The 17,846-nt window shown below is 39.4% G+C and overlaps 1 protein-coding gene across 1 annotated transcript in view; it reads right to left on the bottom strand.

Annotated features, from left to right (window-relative positions):
• Nucleotides 1-3,355: 3,355 nt before the first annotated feature.
• The window catches only part of TRPC7 (transient receptor potential cation channel subfamily C member 7), a 194,097-nt gene continuing 179,606 nt past the window's right edge, over nt 3,356-17,846 (bottom strand). The window contains exons 11-13 of the mRNA XM_089503025.1: nt 12,916-12,969; nt 4,905-4,980; nt 3,356-3,891 (exon numbers count right to left, since the gene is read on the bottom strand). Of these exons, the coding sequence (XP_089359151.1) occupies nt 3,749-3,891; nt 4,905-4,980; nt 12,916-12,969 (273 nt within the window). The 3' untranslated portion in view covers nt 3,356-3,748. The remainder of the gene's footprint in view (nt 3,892-4,904; nt 4,981-12,915; nt 12,970-17,846) is intronic.

Below are 17,846 nucleotides of genomic sequence, written 5' to 3'. Positions count from 1 at the left end.
CTGATTCATAAACAACATATCTCATCAAATCACATTTATTCTATGGCTTTCTATTCGATATCCAAAATTCAAGCTTAGTTGTCTTTTTTTTTTTGCAATAGACTGTATGTCTTCAGATAATCAGCCCAATCTTATGTTTGTGTACTTTTAAGTAAGTCCCACTAAACTCATTACAGTTTACTTCTAAGTCAGGGGGCTAGAGCATGACTGAGTCCATACACAAAGAGCAGAAATGAACGGGACTTAAAAAAATAGTCATGATTAAGTCCCATTATTTCAATGGGTAGCCCTATATATGGGTAAGCTGGAATCTAACCCAATTCATTTATGAATTGCAGATACAATTTTTCATTCATTTACTGAGTGCATCAACCATGTTTGACAGCATACACATTCCTGGATGAAAAAAATAATTTCCCCTCACTAAAAATAACATCTAGACAGACATGCATTCCATAACTTCAGTGCAGTTCAGGGACACTCCTTATTATAAGAGAGTTCCTGAAAGCCATCATTGGGTCTGACAATATTATGCTGGAATGATTAATATGCATAACTACCACAGGGCACATTCCAGAAGCATCAATGGGAGATTCCACTTTCTGTCATAGAATTCAGTTGCTGGAATGCACTCTTTGAGTCTTACATTTCTTTTCCTTGCAGTTTGGTATATATATTTTAATCATCCCAATGCAATGCTTTCTGTGATTTATCAAATCTCATTGTCCAAATGCAGCAGGTTGCTATAGGCCCAGGATTACAAATATACATACAAGGATTCCTTAGAGGTAAAGGCCTTGAAGCCCAACCAGACTTAGGTTTGACCACTTGTTTAGAAACTGTAAATGGGAGTATGTAGGTCATGACTGCTCTTGAAAGACAGATCAAAATGACATGCACTAAAGATACTGCAGAGAGCCTCAAGGTCCGAGGGGAGTCTTTTGAATTTGCTACGAATTATTTTGTTTGCCCAGTCCTAAATTCACACTGGTTGTCAAATTGATCTGTTACTTGCCAGGAATTTCTGGTGCATCCCTCTCTGTTCTCAGAACAATTTGATATTCCTGGCTAAGTTTCAGTGGAAACATAAAGCCCTTTGAGTCCTTCTATAACTGCATCAATATCAGTGGTGCCTGATGAAGATGGAAGAGTCTTTTCTCTCTCAGTAACTTGTCATCTAGCTCAGTAAATTTTAATCTCCAAGGGAGCAACAGAAGGGATATTTTATCATTTTATATGCCATCCTTTGGCATCAGTTCAGCCTGTTGATAACAAGAAAGAAGAAATGGAGGAAAAGACACATCTTTCCAAGGCCAAGTTCATATGTAAGGATAATTCAATGTGTTGTCTTTGCTTCATCCACATTAGTTTTTTTAAATCTATTTTTTTTCTCTCAACCTGAGAAGAAATTTGTGAATTTTGGAAAAATTGTACCAAAAATGATGTAGCTATAAGCCGCCCTGATCGAAGGAAGGTGCGGGATATAAATAAAAACTTTATTTATTTATTTATTATTATTCATGGAAAGGACCATGTTATAAGAGTCTATCTACACTTTTGATTGAGTCCTACATCAACAGGGATGATCAGGACCATTTTTGTGACCCCTCAGGAGCAACAAACAAACAAACAAACAAACAAACAAACAAAGACTTCCAGGTTGAGAAAAAGGCCTCTCCTGGTCCTGAGGTAGCACAGAAAAGACCAAAAAGAAATTGGAAAAATTGTCTCCAATATTCCCTAAGGGGCAACCCTTCCCCAGACATTCAGCCTTTCACATAAATCTAGGTGGGCAATGCACCTCCCAATACATGACAGTTGTCCTTCTGTCTCATGTTAAAGAGATGAAGAGAGTACCAAAAAGCACATTGAAAAGTAGAAAACAGTGAGGAGACAAATTCTACATGCTGTGAAAAAGGCTTCTTCAAAAGATATCACTGGCATTGGAAACACTGCAAAACACAGAACCATAGAGTATCCTCTGTAGAGTATATTCTACAATATTGTGTTCCTCTGCAAATAACACTCTATGGTCCTGTATTTTGGAGACTGTTTTGAACACCAGCAATTTCTTTTGAAGGCCCCCAAAGAAGGCCTTTTCTCCTTAAGGCCAAAATGTAGGATTTCTTTCTTTCTTTCTTCCTTTCTCTTTTTTAAATACTGAATAAACAGTTCTGCATTGGACAAAAATGTCCAACCACTTTTGTAGGGGAACTTACACATTAGCTAATGTTTTTGCGCAAATATCTAAATTACATTTAAAATAGCTGTCTCACTAATTGGGGAGATTTTAACACTAGTTAAAACACTAGTTGTGAACTAGTGTTTTAATTAACTGTGAAACATTTTTAAAGTTAGCATTTTAAAAAATGATTAATTTTAATATGAGACAGTGCCTATTTTTTTAAAAAAAAACCTAAGCACAAGGTTTTTTTTAAAGGATAGGGAAAATTATTTTCAAAAAAGGGCATTTCAGAATCGACCCTTTCCCATCTGCCTGGTTGTGATATACACCAATTCTGGGCTACAGTGCAGGGGGCAGAGGTCATTTTCCTAGCTGACAGACCAAACCAATATGTTTCAGTGTGCCTGACATAACATACCATTACTTCCAGCTGTTGATTTTTGGCCAATTGTTTAAACTTATTTTATATACTGGAGAGGATGGGAGTGTTGGAGTGTTAGGAGAAACAGACTGCTGTGGTTTCGGCACATCTTGTGTGTTTTGTGAACAAAAAAAATTGTCCAAAAATAGACCTGATTTTTTTAAAAACAAAAAACTTGCCTGTGTGCTATGGGGGTCCCAAGGGCTGCATGTAGCCCATGATCCAGACTTTGTGGACTCCTGATATACATGGAAGTCACCCTAAAATGTGGAAAGTTACTTGCAATTCTACATGCTCTGTACAGCAGAGGAGTAATAACCGGGTTGTACTAAGATCCTCCAATTTGGTTGTACCTACAGTTAATGAGACAGAGATGCTTAATCCCAGGTGTCCTTCAGATTCCATTTTATAGACTCTTTCAGCCTACTCCCCCTCAACAGCCAAGGTGTAATGGAAACTCCATCTGCCTGGGGGTATAATAGGCTAGGGCTCATTTGGTGAGGAGAACTGGAAGGCACAGGAGAGTATGGAGCCATCACCATAGACATGAGATCTCAACAAATATGGGTTGGGGCACAATAATTTGCTGGGGGGGGAGGGGAATCATTCTTCCTGAGTTGAAATTTGAACCAAGGACCTCCCAGCTCTCACTGCAGTATCCATAGTGAACACACAGGGACACACATGCATACACATAATACCTGGATTTCACGAATCAAAGTTTGTCACACATCTTTCTGCCCCTCTCTCCCCACACTTATTTCCTTTATTTTGGTGCTTCTGGTTTACACTTATTGTATGCTGAAATATCATTGGAGGATCTGGCTTGTTTCCAGTTTCAATAGTTACTTTGGGTATCTAGAATAACCAAGATTGCCTTGCCAAGATTATGCATCTATTTCGGATGTCGAAAGGCTTGATTTAATATGAAAAATGTCACCTTTATATCATAAAGGAATTAATTGATCATTGGCTTCACCCAATAAACCGAATGCACAGTGCCCGTAAAATAATCAAAAATCATCTTTCGATAATAATAATACCGCTTTCAATGTCCCTTTCTTGCACCATATCTGTTCCTTTAGAATGCTGGTTGAAATACTGTGGGGTTTTTTTTTTGCCTTTGTCCTTATTTGTCCTTCTCAAATGTCCTTATTCAAACTCTTTCCAAACTTATCACTCAGCTGCTGTATTAGTCTTGCCAGTTCTCCTGTTGCTTGTGATTTTTCTTCAAGAAGCTCATAGCGGAGACTTGAAATGTCTTGTTTAATCTCCTTAAGTTCACCTAAAAATAATTTAAAAATTGCAATTAATTAACTGTACAGGATGACTAAAATTCAGTTGCCCCTTACAAACTTTTAACTTGCTCTTGTGTCTGCTGCTTTGCATGGAAGGCTTTCTTGCTTTTGATCCCATCAGCAACCTTCTCTGTGTTCATGAATGTGAGACAGCTAATGGGGTGCATATAATGTTACAGCTGGACTGAGGCTGAGAATAACAATGTGAATTGTCATTGTGAATATTTCTTAAGCATATCTCCAGCATTTCTTAAACAGATCTTCAGTTAACTGTTCTCTCGCATTTCAGAGGTATTGTAATCTGGGAAACAAAAAAAGCTAATTTGTGAAGCCACCCAATTTCATTTCTAGTTGCTTGGGAAGAAAATATAATTTGCCATTTTTTGTCCTTGATAAGAAGAAATGGTGTCTTGAATTATTAGGAACCCCACTGAGTAGGTGGCCTATTGCTAAGATTTTTTTAAAAAATAATAAAATGTTTAATTAATATACTTAATAAAATAATTATAATAAATTTAGGGATTTTTTTTTGGTAGAACATTTGTGCTAGAATCCTTGGTCTCTTGTGTAACCTTCTTAATTTGGACCAGAAATAGTGCTTTTGTGAAAAAAAAGTGTATTTTGGTGAAAAATGCACTGTGCAGAAACATTGATAGTTTTGGCATAAAAGAGTCCTGAAGTGTGAAAAGACTGAAAATGCAGAATGCAAAATGCAGAAAAATTATTGTAGTGAGGAAACAACTAAATGTTTTCTTTTCATTAAAGTTGCCAACAAAAACATGCCATAGAAAGGTTCTGAGATGCCCAGAATTTCAGAAGTTCCCACTTCACTCCTATATCCCCTTTTATGCTTCATAAATATGATGGGAAGCCCCAGAGCGTCCATCATGTCCTTTTCAATCGCCTAACTGAAAAAGAATGCACTGCTATAGAAATAGTTAATAAGATCCCATTACTGTAGCAAAATTAATTACGACACTAAATTTTTAAAAGAACTTGCCTTCATTCACTTCATCATTCTCTCGATCCACCTGAGCTTTCAGAACATATCGTTTAATAAGTCTCTTCATTATTTTCTGAAAATACAAGTTTAAAAAAAGATTAAATGAAATGGTGTCAAATGACTGCAGTTATAGAATCAAACATCTAGATCTCCATGCAGAATTTGCTATACAGATCCAGTGGGTTAAATGCAGTCTAAGGTAGCTGAACCGAAGTCTCATTGAAATCAATGCCAAATGTTAGTAATGGTGTAACTTAGCTCTCATTCATTTTAGTATGAATTAGATGCACCTAGCCTTGCCTGCAACTCATCCTTTATTTCTATGAGCTTAGGAGTACTGACCTGATTTGTTAAAATATAGCTAATATGTCCAAACTGCTAATTTTACCCCACTTTCCTTTTTACATGATACAAGGAATTTGCATTATACAATCTGAAAGTTGAATAGTACTATGCAGAATTCAATGGTGCTTTACAAAAAACTTTTCCCCCTCATTTTTGTCTGAAGAACCTATGTGACCACCATCTCCCTAGTTTCTCTTATGCAGTTTCCAATAGTGTCTATATCTTTGCAGGGAGGGGGATGACAGGTCAGTAATATATCACATGTTTTGTTATCAGAAAGTATCAGTATCAGTTTCTGGGATTTCTAGTTTTTCTTGTTATGTGTGCTAGTATTCCATTCAGTGGTTGTGGGGACTATTACTAAAATACTTGTTCAAGCCACAGGTTGGAAGATGGAAAAGACATTATTTGGCATTGCATGAGAATATCCACAGTGATGGTAGAAAACATGCTGTTCCATGCAAAATATAATCAAGTGGCTATAATGCCTTGAAAGTTGATATATACTTTCCTTGAATTAACAATTGAATGAATGAGTGATGGACAGATGGATAATTTCATGGCCTTTCCCAAAAGTCAGTGGGACTACATCAAAGCAAGCAATTTAAGATCTGGGACTACAACATCTATAGGGGTCCCAGTGAAGACTCATGATCCGCACCTTTCAGAAACTGCAATCACTGTTCTAATGTGAATCACAGAACCGTGGGCCTGTTACAGACTGCCAAAATAAAGCTGCTTCGGGTCTCTTTGGAGGTATGCTATTTAAATGATGCATGGGTCCTAAGAGTCTGGAGGTCACGCCAAAACCACACTCCATTCCTAAGCACTGGAGTGCAGCTTTGGTGCAGCTTCCGGATTCTTAGGGTGCACGCATCATTTAAACAGCATACCTCCAAAGAGACCCGAAGCAGCTTTATTTTGGCAGTCTGTAACAGGCCGTTGATTTGGAAGGGGCTGAAAGAGCCATCTACTCTAGCCTCTTGACATGCATGAATACACAATTAGAGTCACCCCACCACAGTCGTGGGGGTTAGGGGCAGAGGACCCCCATGAAAGTGGAAAAACTGTGAGTATGTTAGCTCCCCCAAACATGAATGGTAAAGAGTCCTCTCCCATCAGTAACTCTCTTTGTAGTCTTGCAACACATAGTCTCTCGCACATTTCCAAAGTGCTTTCACTTTTGGTCTAATGTTAGCCACCACTGTTACAGAGGATCCACCTTCTTTTCCTCCTGTTCTTCTTCCCACTCCCTTTTGACAAGACAAAAGCAACACTATACCTTTCCCATTTTGACAAATGTTGAATTTTCCTGATTTCTAAAGTGTTCCATATTGATTCCAATGTTTGCAAACACCACCAGGGAGGATCTAACTTCTCTCCCCTCCTCCTCCTTCCCTCCTCTCCCAGCCAGACAAAAACAACACCATACTTTCCCTGCTTTGTCAGACTTTGTATCCTCCTCATTTCTAAAGTCCTTCCACTTTGAATCTGATGTTTACAGCCAGCACCACAAAGGGAAGGCACAGTGTTGCTTTTGTCTGGCCAGGAGAGAGGGGAAGGATGAGGATGAGAGAGAAAATTCCATGTATGCTCAAGCCCCACTAAAGACAATGGGGATTGTGTCCGTGGCAGCGTGCAAGCCATTACTTCTTCCCACGTGGCACCGCTTCTTCCAACGTGGCTTCCAATGTATGCTGGAATCCATGTAAGGCACGCCCATGTATGACATGGGTGCACTGTAATCAAAACTGCAAATCTGAAACCAGAAAATGTGAAGGGCTGACTGTATAGCACTTCTGAAAGATGTCCATTCAACATCTGTTTAAAGACCTCCAAAGAAGGAAAGCTCACCACCCTCTGAGGAAGTCTATTCCACTGTTAAACAGTTCTTGCACTTCAGAAATTTCTCGTAATGTCCCTTTCCTTGTAATTTGAATCCAAAGAAGCAGTTTGCTATAATTTCTAGTCTAGAATAAAAAGTTCGGTCAAAAGCTATTATCCAACTCTGCAACTCTATTGATGGAACCTGCTTTTGTCAAGAGAAGCAGGAGGTGTGATCTCTATCCCACCAGCAGCTCCCTTCATGACCTCACAATCTGCTTCAGAGGGCTGGAGCTGGGAAATCTGTGAAGTAGATTGTCAGTGCATTTGAGAGCTGCAGGAGGAAAGATGGATGAGTCCAAAATCCCAGTGGTACTACAAAGGTTTCAGGCCTGTACATTATTTTCTTGAGTGGTCATAGATATTGATTACAATACATCTGGTAGTAAAATGGGATGCAATATTGGAAATTTTAGAAATTAATTGATTGGCCTATTCAGTTATCAGGAGGAATAAGGTGTTGGCATTTTCCTCCATAACATAAGGACTTCACAAATAAAAACATGTTAAATTCCACAGTTTTTGTTAGATCGTCATTCACTCAAGCATCAGGCATGTCAAAAGAAATAGGAAGCAGGGCCAAATGACTGAAAAAAAAGTGTTCAGCAAGCAGACTTAGGATTGCAGACTAAAAAATAAAATAAAATAAGTGTTCCATGTTAGACTATATTTGCTGTCTATAATTAGGAATGCAAAATTTCAGGACATTTTGAAAGCCAGTTTTGGTGAGAATATATATATTTTTTCTGATGGAGGACAATATAGGAAAAATGGGAGTAGTGGATGAAAAATATGAAACACTGCATTCTTTTTGCCAAATTTATAAGAAAGGAGCAAAATAAAATAAAGAATAGAATAACCCATCAACTTTGTTATAAAATGACATTAGTAAGCATTATGAACTTTAATCTCCACGGAAGCAAACACACTCTGGAATGCTGTTGGTGACATATCCTGATGTAACCACTTGCTATGCCAGCATTCTGGTCATTTTTTGTGCATTACCCCACCCCATCCTACATACAACCCCAACTTGAAGGCATTAGTATGCACCCCCATACCCTGACAGAAAGCTCCCTGCATTTTCACAACCCCTCCAAAAAGGAACAGCCACCCTCCTCCTAGATCTCTATATCATGCAAAAGACAGCAGAATCTGAAGCAAAAGGAACCATCCTGGAAAGGTCTTGTCACCATGCTGCAGGAGGGATATGCTTGACAGACTCCTTGACCATCTTCCTAGACCAAATACTCGAAGATTTGTTCAGTATTCTTAGGAGTAATGCTGGGAAGCAAAGGCTAAGTAGTAGTATATGAGCCTATTAGCTGAGATCTTATTGAGAGCCAGTGGAGTGGAATGCTCTTTTGGTGTTGTAGAGAAGAGGAGAGTAGAGGTCGGGTTGAGCGGGCGAGAGAGAGACTCAAGGACCCAGGAAGGGAGAGAGGGTTAGGAAGAAGCCAGCTGGAACCGGGGAAGCAATCAAGGGGGAAGAGGCGGGGCCCCAGGAAGCCTGATAAAAGGGAAGGGAGTGACGCAAGGGGGGAGGAGAGAGACCGGAAGATTGGGATGCGAGGAGATTGTCAGGAGAGGGAAAGAAGAGGAGTCCCAGGAGTCGGGAGTGAGGCGCCGGGCTTGGAGGGACCCCTCACTGGGAGGAAGAGTTTGGGTCGGCCCGGTTTTGGCTACTCATCCGGCGTGCCCCAGGCGGGAGGTCGAAGGAGGGGACCAACTGTGGAATCCAGAAGTGAGCTGGAGGCGATTGGGGCTTAGAAAGGGGGAAAAGCCTTGGTGGTTCATCCGGGAAAGACGCTGTGGTGGTGGAGGAGGAATCCGGTCCCCGGCGGAGGAAGAACGTGAGCGCCCAGCCTGGGACTATCAACCTCCACGCCCTCGAACCCTGTGAAGGGGAGTTTGGCCGAGTGGAGCCAAGAGGGAGAGGGGAGAACCTTACCTTCCCAGTGAAGTAACTGGGTCGGGACATTGTACCAGTACGGAAGGTGAAGAGTACAGAGGATTCACCCGGCCTCAGTGAAGTAACTGGGCCGGAGAGTTAGTTAAATCAAGAACTGGTGAAGAGAGAAATAAAGTGGTGTTTTGTGCTATCACTCAGCTGTTTTCCAGCCTCTGTGTTTGTTTAGAAGTTATACCATGCGCACATGGAGCAAATCCCAGGGGTGGCGCCGGCGGGTCGTGGGGCCACGCCCACAGGTGTATTGATAAAGGGATAGCACAGATGATGGGCCGGGCCAGGCCAGGCCAGGCCAGGCCAGGCCAGGCCAGCAATGGTGTGGGCAATCCTGGTATAAGGTATTGAATTTCTTGGTGTGCCTTGTGGCCAATAAGTGGCTGGCGTGTTGTGTGTGTGTGTGTGGACACTGTTGTATCACTGGAGAAACACTAAGGATCTTATCACACGGGAGGCAAAGTGCCCAAATCTCATGGATAAACAGGGTGTAGATCCCAAGAATATCCTGCAAAAGTGGGATTTTTTCAGACACATTAACACAACTTTAACCCATGCAGAAAGTGGGCAAAATCACATCACTTTTTACTTTTGGGATTTTGGTGCAATTTCGCAACTTTTTCCATGGGTTAATGTTGCATTAATACTCAATTAGCCCAACATCATCTGAAAACAATCTCGCTTTTGCGGGATAGTCCCTGATTTAAACCCCATTTATCGAAAAGATTTGGGCACTTCCCTCCTGTGTGATAAGATCCTAAGAGATATTTGATTCCCTCTTAGACAACTTCACAAAAAGTACAACCTCTGACGTAAGTGCCAGCTGTGCTGATGTGGTACCCCAATAGGATCATGATCATTGTCTTGCAAACTGTATTCATCGAACTAACAAGAATATTCCATCTAGTGCTCACACAGTCAGTGATTACAATGGCACAAAGTTCCCCTGTGGAAACAATTTTGCACATTTTTGTCCAATGCGCAAAGTCTGCATTCAGTTGAAGGTTGCAGAAGTAGAGGTGTATGTAGTGCAATTGTGTATACCAATGTGCATTCTTGACCAATCCTTAGTTGACTGTCCCTGCTGAAATTGGCAGTAGTACTCCTTAGCCCAATTCACACTATGAAGCTTGATTATTTCCCTGTAGTTCAGACTTGCACTGATTCAATTTGGTGCAGTTTGCGTGTGTGTGTGTGGTGGAACCAAAAAGCCAATTTAAACCAGTGCATTTGGCATTGATCCCTTAGTATTTTTTTAGAAGCCCAATGATCTGCATCTCGATAGTGTGAGTAAGCTATCAGATCGATTTGGATCGTGCAGCCATCGTTCAGGATGGAGGTGCCTCCATTTTGATCTGGAATGGTGGCGAATGAGAACTTTTGACTGGATTTAAATGCCACAGAGAGATTTGCTGTATTAAAATGTAGTGGGAATGGTGAATTGATTTTGAATCGATTCATAGATGTGAATCTCTCCGTGCAAAGATCGTAAGTGTGACTGCCCCCCTTAATTTTTGCATTTATTTGTTCCATGTTGCCATTCAAGAAAAAGATCATGTACCTCAGTTAATACATAATTCTACATTGAGAGATTTATCTTATGCAACACCTATATAGGATCATGGCCAGTTAACTCTGTGCATGGCCGTGGGTGTTGCACAGATCAGGGTGGACAACTTCCAAGGTCAAGAAAACAATTTTCTACCTCTGAGACATATGGAGCAACATACGCAGTGAAAAATTGTGCAGCTTGGAGCTACAGCAGGGCTAGAAATACAATTCTTGTTGTTTTTTTTATTGGATATTTGTTCATATTAAACAGTGTTGTGTGTGTGTGTGTGTGTGTGACTATTTAAAAGGCAAATTGTTACAGACTTCCTGAAATGGCATTTTGCCCCCTTTGGGGGCAGGGAAAAAAAAGTCAAACAAAGGCAACAGAGTCTATAAAAACAGCCTTGGGGACAAAAAATTTTGCCCACCTTTGACCTATGTGAAGTGACTTAGTATGTGTGTGTATGTATAGTACTTGAACACACAGGCACAGTTCTTATAGTGCTACACATATTTTGAAAGGGCAACAAGGTTGTTAGAAGTCCTTTCTCCTTCAACAAGTGGCCATCAAATGGCAAAGCCAATACCATTCCCAACTATGATGGATCTTAATTAACTAAAGTTTAACAGAAGAATATTCATGATAGGAAAGTTTGCCACCCTCTCTTCCCCTCCTTGTAGCGATGTGCAATTCCCAAACATGTACAGAAAGTTGTAGGTCAGTCTAAAAATATGGCAGCCAATATGGCAATTTTTTTTAGCCAGTCTACCAAACTGGGATCCAAGGAGGAAAGTCCTCCCATTTCCCACAGAGTTAGGCTTCTCCATGCACTGGAGAGTCTATCCTGCATCTCCCTGATGCACCAAATGGCTGTCTTGATCTATACCACCCTCTCTACTCTCTCAACCAGGTTTCTTGCTTCTGGGAATGCTATGGGTAGAGTGACTGGGACACTTTCTGGGTAGCAATCTCCAGGGTCTTTTCCTGGCCCACAGGAAATCAAGTCAGGGGAGAATAAGGAGGAGCACCTGATTTCAGATCCTCATCCACAGTGGTGCCTTTCCTGCTCGGCCCAAAGCCACCATTCTGGCCCCAGAAGTGATTGCCTATCTGATCTGCTTGAAGTCACCCACTGGTGGCCCCAGCCTATTGTACAGGTTTTCTGCTGGTGAACAGCTAGGGAGTCCAGCTGAAAGCATTTTTTTTCACTAATTGAATTTTTTCACTAGGTTTCACTTCTCTTAGCTTCTAATAGTTTGGCTTAGCTCTAAAAATTCAGCCCTGTGAGATGGATCTGCTGCAATGTTGTTCATCCAGGAGGGACATACACAAAGAAACAGATGCCAGAAAAAAGATCTGAAATAACCACATTACCGCACTACACCCTTGTAATGATGCTGTTTCACTTTTACTGCTCTGGCTGCCTCCTGTTGCATTCTGAGGTCTGTAGTTCAGTGAGGCCTAAGAGTTCTCTGGCTGAGAATTTGAAATGCCCCTCCCTAAACTTCAAATCCGAGAATGCAACAGGAGGCAGCCAGAGCAGTAAAGATGGAATAGCAGCACCATGTAGTGTGGCAATCTATGTAGTCTTTGTATAGCTTTGTAGTATGAACAAATCTTTAGACCTCCAGACAGATACCGTCCCACCATTGATCTTTCACTATTCTGCTTTGCAGAGACTGGGTTACCAGGCAAGAGTTTCAGCATACGTTCTATAATGAGGAATTAATTCAGCCAAAAAGATATGTAGAGGTTAGTAAGGAATAGTGAAAAAGGCATGGGATAACAGAAAGAACTATATATACATATATAATTTGCAATGTAAATGTATATATAGATATAGATATATATCAGGGCTAGCCCAAGATGCTTTGTTGCCTAAGACAAAGGTGCCTCCCCCTCACCATCTTTCTAATCCTAGTAAAGAAGTGAACTAGATTGTCATTTCACATGTATTCCATCCTGGGGATGGAACAATACTCTCTCCTGTAGTTTAGGAGTACATGAGAGGCCAGCTGTGTCCTCCAACACAGAGGAATGTCCAGAGGATTCAGGAGAAATGTTAATGGAAATGGCACTACTGTTCCCCTTTTCCAGCATCTGGAATGGTTGCCTCACTCTACATAATGGAAGGGCTGGCCCTGATATATAGTGCACATATGATATCTATATAATGTATATTATGCATATATAATATGGCATTTTGCATGTGGAAGAGAGGCGAGGTTACTTCTAGAAGAATACATGAGGTACAATGCACATACTATATGCTGGAGATGACCATGGTGGTAGAATCCATTAGGAAGGAGTGTTGTCACCTGAGAAAACATAAATTAAGGAACATATTTTGGGAAAGTAGGGAAGTAACAGAATCCCAAAAGAAATAGTATTTTAGAAGAAGAGATTAAAAGGAACAAAGGGAGAAGGAAAACAAGGACTAAACATGCAAAAATGCTACAGTCTCCTTGTAATTTGTTGCAACCTACCATATCTTTTACTGTAATGTTTGCTGGAACCCTTTTAAATGGTTGATTGGCTGGTATTTGGCAAACTTTGTTATTATGACATTTACCCGTATGGCTGGTATTAAACATTAAATTGCACATTGGTTTTGAACACTTATTGTACATATGGTTTTGAACACTTTTAAACAGGTACTGAACACTTAAAGTATTCTTACATATTCAGGAATTCTTGTAATTGTGGTTCAACAAATTATTGTAGCCTTAACAAATCTATTTCCCTGTTTTGGCTAATTTATGAGAAATAGTTTCTCAGCTAGTACATTATTGTCCATATAGCTGCAGAAAGAATGGCATCTCCTTTTTTGAGGCAGTCTTCAGGAAAAGTACATTGTTTCCAGGAAACTATAAACCTTCTTGTGCCTCAGTCTGCTACTGGCATTTCCTACATAAGCTATGTTTGTCGGTGTAGTAGCTATAGGCATTATATAAAAATGAATATTGACTTATTCTGTACAAAACAGGATATTGTTCTGCAGAATCTTATTTCCTTCAAAAGAGAGAAAACTCTGGCTCTTCTTTTTCATTTTTATGAAGTGTACATGGGTCCCATGCAAAATATTTCCAGGCATGGTTGGAAACTCCCTGAAGAACTGCTGCTAATCTGTGCCAACCATACTGAGCAAGATGAGGAAAATACTCTGATGGCACAAGACACCATGTGCCTATTAAGGAGCTTTTATTTGAAGTGGGGAACACTGTGGATTTGTGCTTTTTTGGTGTAATGTTTTTCCATTTAAAATCATACAAACTGATTATGAAATCAAGGGAGGGTATTGATCCAATATTGCTGATCAGCCTCTCCATACATAATCCCAAAAGAAAGACCCTATAGTCTCAAAGTGTCTACATGCTTTAACAAGGTCTCTTTCTGTCTCTCTCTTCTCCAGAATATTTTCTGTGTTTCATTGGTGCTGGAAAAGAGTCTTCCTCCAGGCTCTGGCAGATCTCATTCAGAAAGTCAGAGATTTTCCCAAAGGCCAGGAAGACTACCCTCCATAGGCTATCAATCTGGAATCTGCTTAAGTAAATGAATGGTCAGCCAGCAGGCTCTAATGTTCTTTCTCTCTCTTATCCATCACCCTCTCAGCAATAGGACTAATAATACTGTTCAGCTTCCATTGTTTTCAATGGGGGGGGGGGGATTAAGCAGAAACTTTTTTTGTGATTTCATATATAAGAAAGAAAGAAAGAAAGAAAGAAAGAAAGAAAGAAAGAAGAACAATTAATAATTTGTTTTTTTTTGCACAGGCATAGGCCATGTTATAATGTTATCTCTCTCTCTCTCTCTCTCTCTCTCTCTCTCTCTCTCTCTCTCTCTCTCTCTGCTGTTCCTGGGAAGAATAAAGCATATTCCTTGAGACTGAACAGCAACTCATTCTTGATATAACTGCAAGAAATGAAGAGACACTGGATTACCAGGGAAAGACATGCACTATATGTGGGTTTGCCCATGTGGGTTTCCCATGATTCATACCAAAACTGGTACCCATCTTCTGGGGAAAAGAAAGACAGCTTCAATTTTTAACATTAAGTAGCTAGAAATATCAAAATGTGAAATACAGGAATATTAACATCTCTTGTTAATAATCCTCAAACCAGTGTGCGCATGAATACAGATACATTTTCCTTACACTAGTTTGGGGATTACTACCAAGAGATGTTTGGGTGTAACAACATTCTATTGTTGTATTACTGTTCTCATCTTGGAATCACTGTGCCAATATTTTAGTACTTTCATTAGCTGTCACACAGCAGAGATGCATTAGCAAACTAGACAGAGCCGAGTAGAAAATCATGTTAGTAATTACTTCACACCTTTCCTATGTAGTTGAAAATATTTCTTAGTCAGACAACAGGATCAGTCTCTGCTATTTGTACTTTTTTGTGTCAAAGCATGTTAAGCTATTGTCTTTGGCTTCCCTTTTATTATTATGACTTTATTATTCTTCCTCTCCATGGAAAAGCTGGTATTTTTAAATAATGTACTGTAACTTATAGGGCTGAGGTTGGCATGAATATGAGAAAAACGAAGAAGAAAAATTTTACTTCCTCTCTTTTCAGAGGTGCAATATTTTTTATTGTTTCCTGTGGCTCCATACTGTTAGCATGTGGATTACCCTCTTTTGTAAAGGATAATTACTTATTATTATTATTATTATTATTATTATTATTATTATTATTATTTATTACTATTATTATTGTATTCATTTATATCCCACCTTTCTCCCAGTAATGGCACTCAACATCTACTTCTATGTTAACATAAATTTTGGCATCAGGATTTTTTATAACATTTGGAAAGTCTTGTTTCAAACTTGGAAGAGGGAATTAGATATGTTAATAATGTCACTGTTCATTGTTCTAATATTATTAATTTTGTGATCTTCAGGGCAAGTCCCTCTGTCATCTCCGCTGCCTTCAGAGGCTTGTCTTGTGGCAACATAAGAACGGGCCTTCTTGGCAGTTGCTCCCATTGAGTGGAACAGAATTCTCTATGAAGAGAGGACTAAGCTGCCCTGCTCCTGCCTGCCTTCGCTCTGGTAGGCAAAGGACTTTTTTTATTCAGGTGACTATTTGGCAATGAATCTTACTTGCTGCAAAAGGACCTTTCATTGGGTGGATGATTTGTTTCCAGTTATTAGTGTGCTTCTAAACAGCACCTTGAATCTTTGTTGAACTTGTTTTATGTTTAAATTGTACTTATTTCATTTAGTTTTTTTTTTTTTTACTGTAAATTGCCTTGAGTCCCAGACTACTGACAGGATATAAATCCAATAAATAAATAATACTGAACTTAGAAATCAGATGGCATAATTGGACTGATAAGGCATGCAATCAAATTTTGTTCATCTTTTTACAAAATATAAAGTGGCCCAAAATCTAAAGCAGGCCAGACTGAGTCAGTTACATGTAAAGCAGATCCAGTTGATATCAGTAGAACGTAGTAACATGTGTACTTGATGGCTGCAATCCAACCTCTCCTCGATGTTGCATAAATATCCACATGTAGAGCTACGCTACATCAGTACTATGCAACTCTCATACAGAATAGTAATATTGTGCGACATGTGTCAATGACTGGGTGCTGTTGTATAACAACAAGCAGTGCATAGTGTTAGTCTATGTATAACTCTACCTTCACCACTGTCAGCAGAATACTTGCTACAGCAAAATTGCTGTACATGTATAGTCCAATGTGTAGGTCACTATCAGGAGGCCAGCCTAAGTGTGTTCAAGTCTATATTCAGCCCAAGATTCCTTGGGATTATGTGATACTATACTGTATATGCAATTTAAATACTCAAAATGGAGACTGTCTATTCTTCTGTTCTATCGTGTTCTTTGAGCCAGACTGACAACGTTCCATGAAGTATATGTAGGGAGGTACTAGCAATGATTCTCACTCTGAGGACTTGATTACCAGAAATAAGAAACTGCCAAAGGGAAGAGCAGAGACAGAGAGAACAATGTTGGGCTGGAGCCAGAGACATATTCAAGGGAGAAATCCCAGCTGTGGCACTGTTCTGTAAACTCTTGCACAACTAGTGCAAAGATTCAGAGAGTATGGACATAGCACAAGCAGACATCTTGAGATACGGTGCCAGACCTTTCTGTAAGAAATTGCTTGCTAGCACATTGCTATGTTTTAGCACTTCTCTTTCCCACACAAGATTAGGTAATACTGGCTAACATTATTTTTGTACTAGAGCTTTCTTCCCTAATCTCTTTCCACTGAACAGGGTTTATAAAAATTAGAATTTTAAATCACAGTTGCCAGAATCCCAGACAGCATGGGATCCAAAATCTTAACTTATTCAAGCTCTGCTAGAAAGGTAAAATTTCAGGAAATTTTGGAACCATAGCAGGAGAAAACCATGGGAAAAACCTTTTTCCCTAAGTGTTTTTTAAAAATGAAATGTTTGGAAAAGTTGAAAAATGCAATATTAACATTCTTTATGGATTGAAATATATTTTGTCAGTTTAAGAACATACCATGCACTATATTTAACTTGGCTTGCCATGAAATCACCATGTTTGATGTACAAAAGCACATATATAAATACATATATACATTGATTAAAAAAAAAAAGAAAATAGTTTTTGTTACAAATGGAACTGCACTATGAGGAAACTATTTTTTCCACTTTGAAGAACAGGCAAAACCAAAAACTCCATCAGAACAATAAAACAGAAGAAACCATCAACATTATTAAAATGGAGACAATTATTTTGCCTTCACCAGTTCTCCATAGTTTCAAGTAGATATAAACACTTGTTCTCATATGTTCTTCATACGTAGTTTCAGAAAGATTTTTGCCAGCTGTTACCTAGAGGACCTTCTCATAGGCCTCCCCAAGACTGTGGAATGATCAGCCGGAAGTGATCCAACAGCTAAACCAGCTGTCAGAATATAAGACACATTTGAAGACCCATCTCTTCTGGCAGGCCTATCCAGGCAGTTTTTAATCATGAATTTTAAACATGAATTTTATATTTAATGATCATTCTATGTATTGTGATATGAATATTGTGTAGATCTCTTAATGTGTGTATTTTATTCAGCTTAATATGTATATTTTATATAATGATTGTGTTTTAACAATTTTGTAACCTGCCTCGAGCCATGAGGAGAAGCAGGTAAGAAATAATAATAATAATAATAATAACAA

This window comes from Sceloporus occidentalis, unplaced genomic scaffold, assembly GCF_023333645.1.
Source record: "Sceloporus occidentalis isolate IW3139 unplaced genomic scaffold, rSceOcc1.0.p SCAF_1, whole genome shotgun sequence".
In the NCBI taxonomy this organism is placed as follows: Eukaryota; Metazoa; Chordata; class Lepidosauria; order Squamata; family Phrynosomatidae; genus Sceloporus; species Sceloporus occidentalis.
The sequence above is the reverse complement of the archived record's forward strand: the minus strand, read 5'-3'. Positions and strand labels throughout refer to the sequence as shown.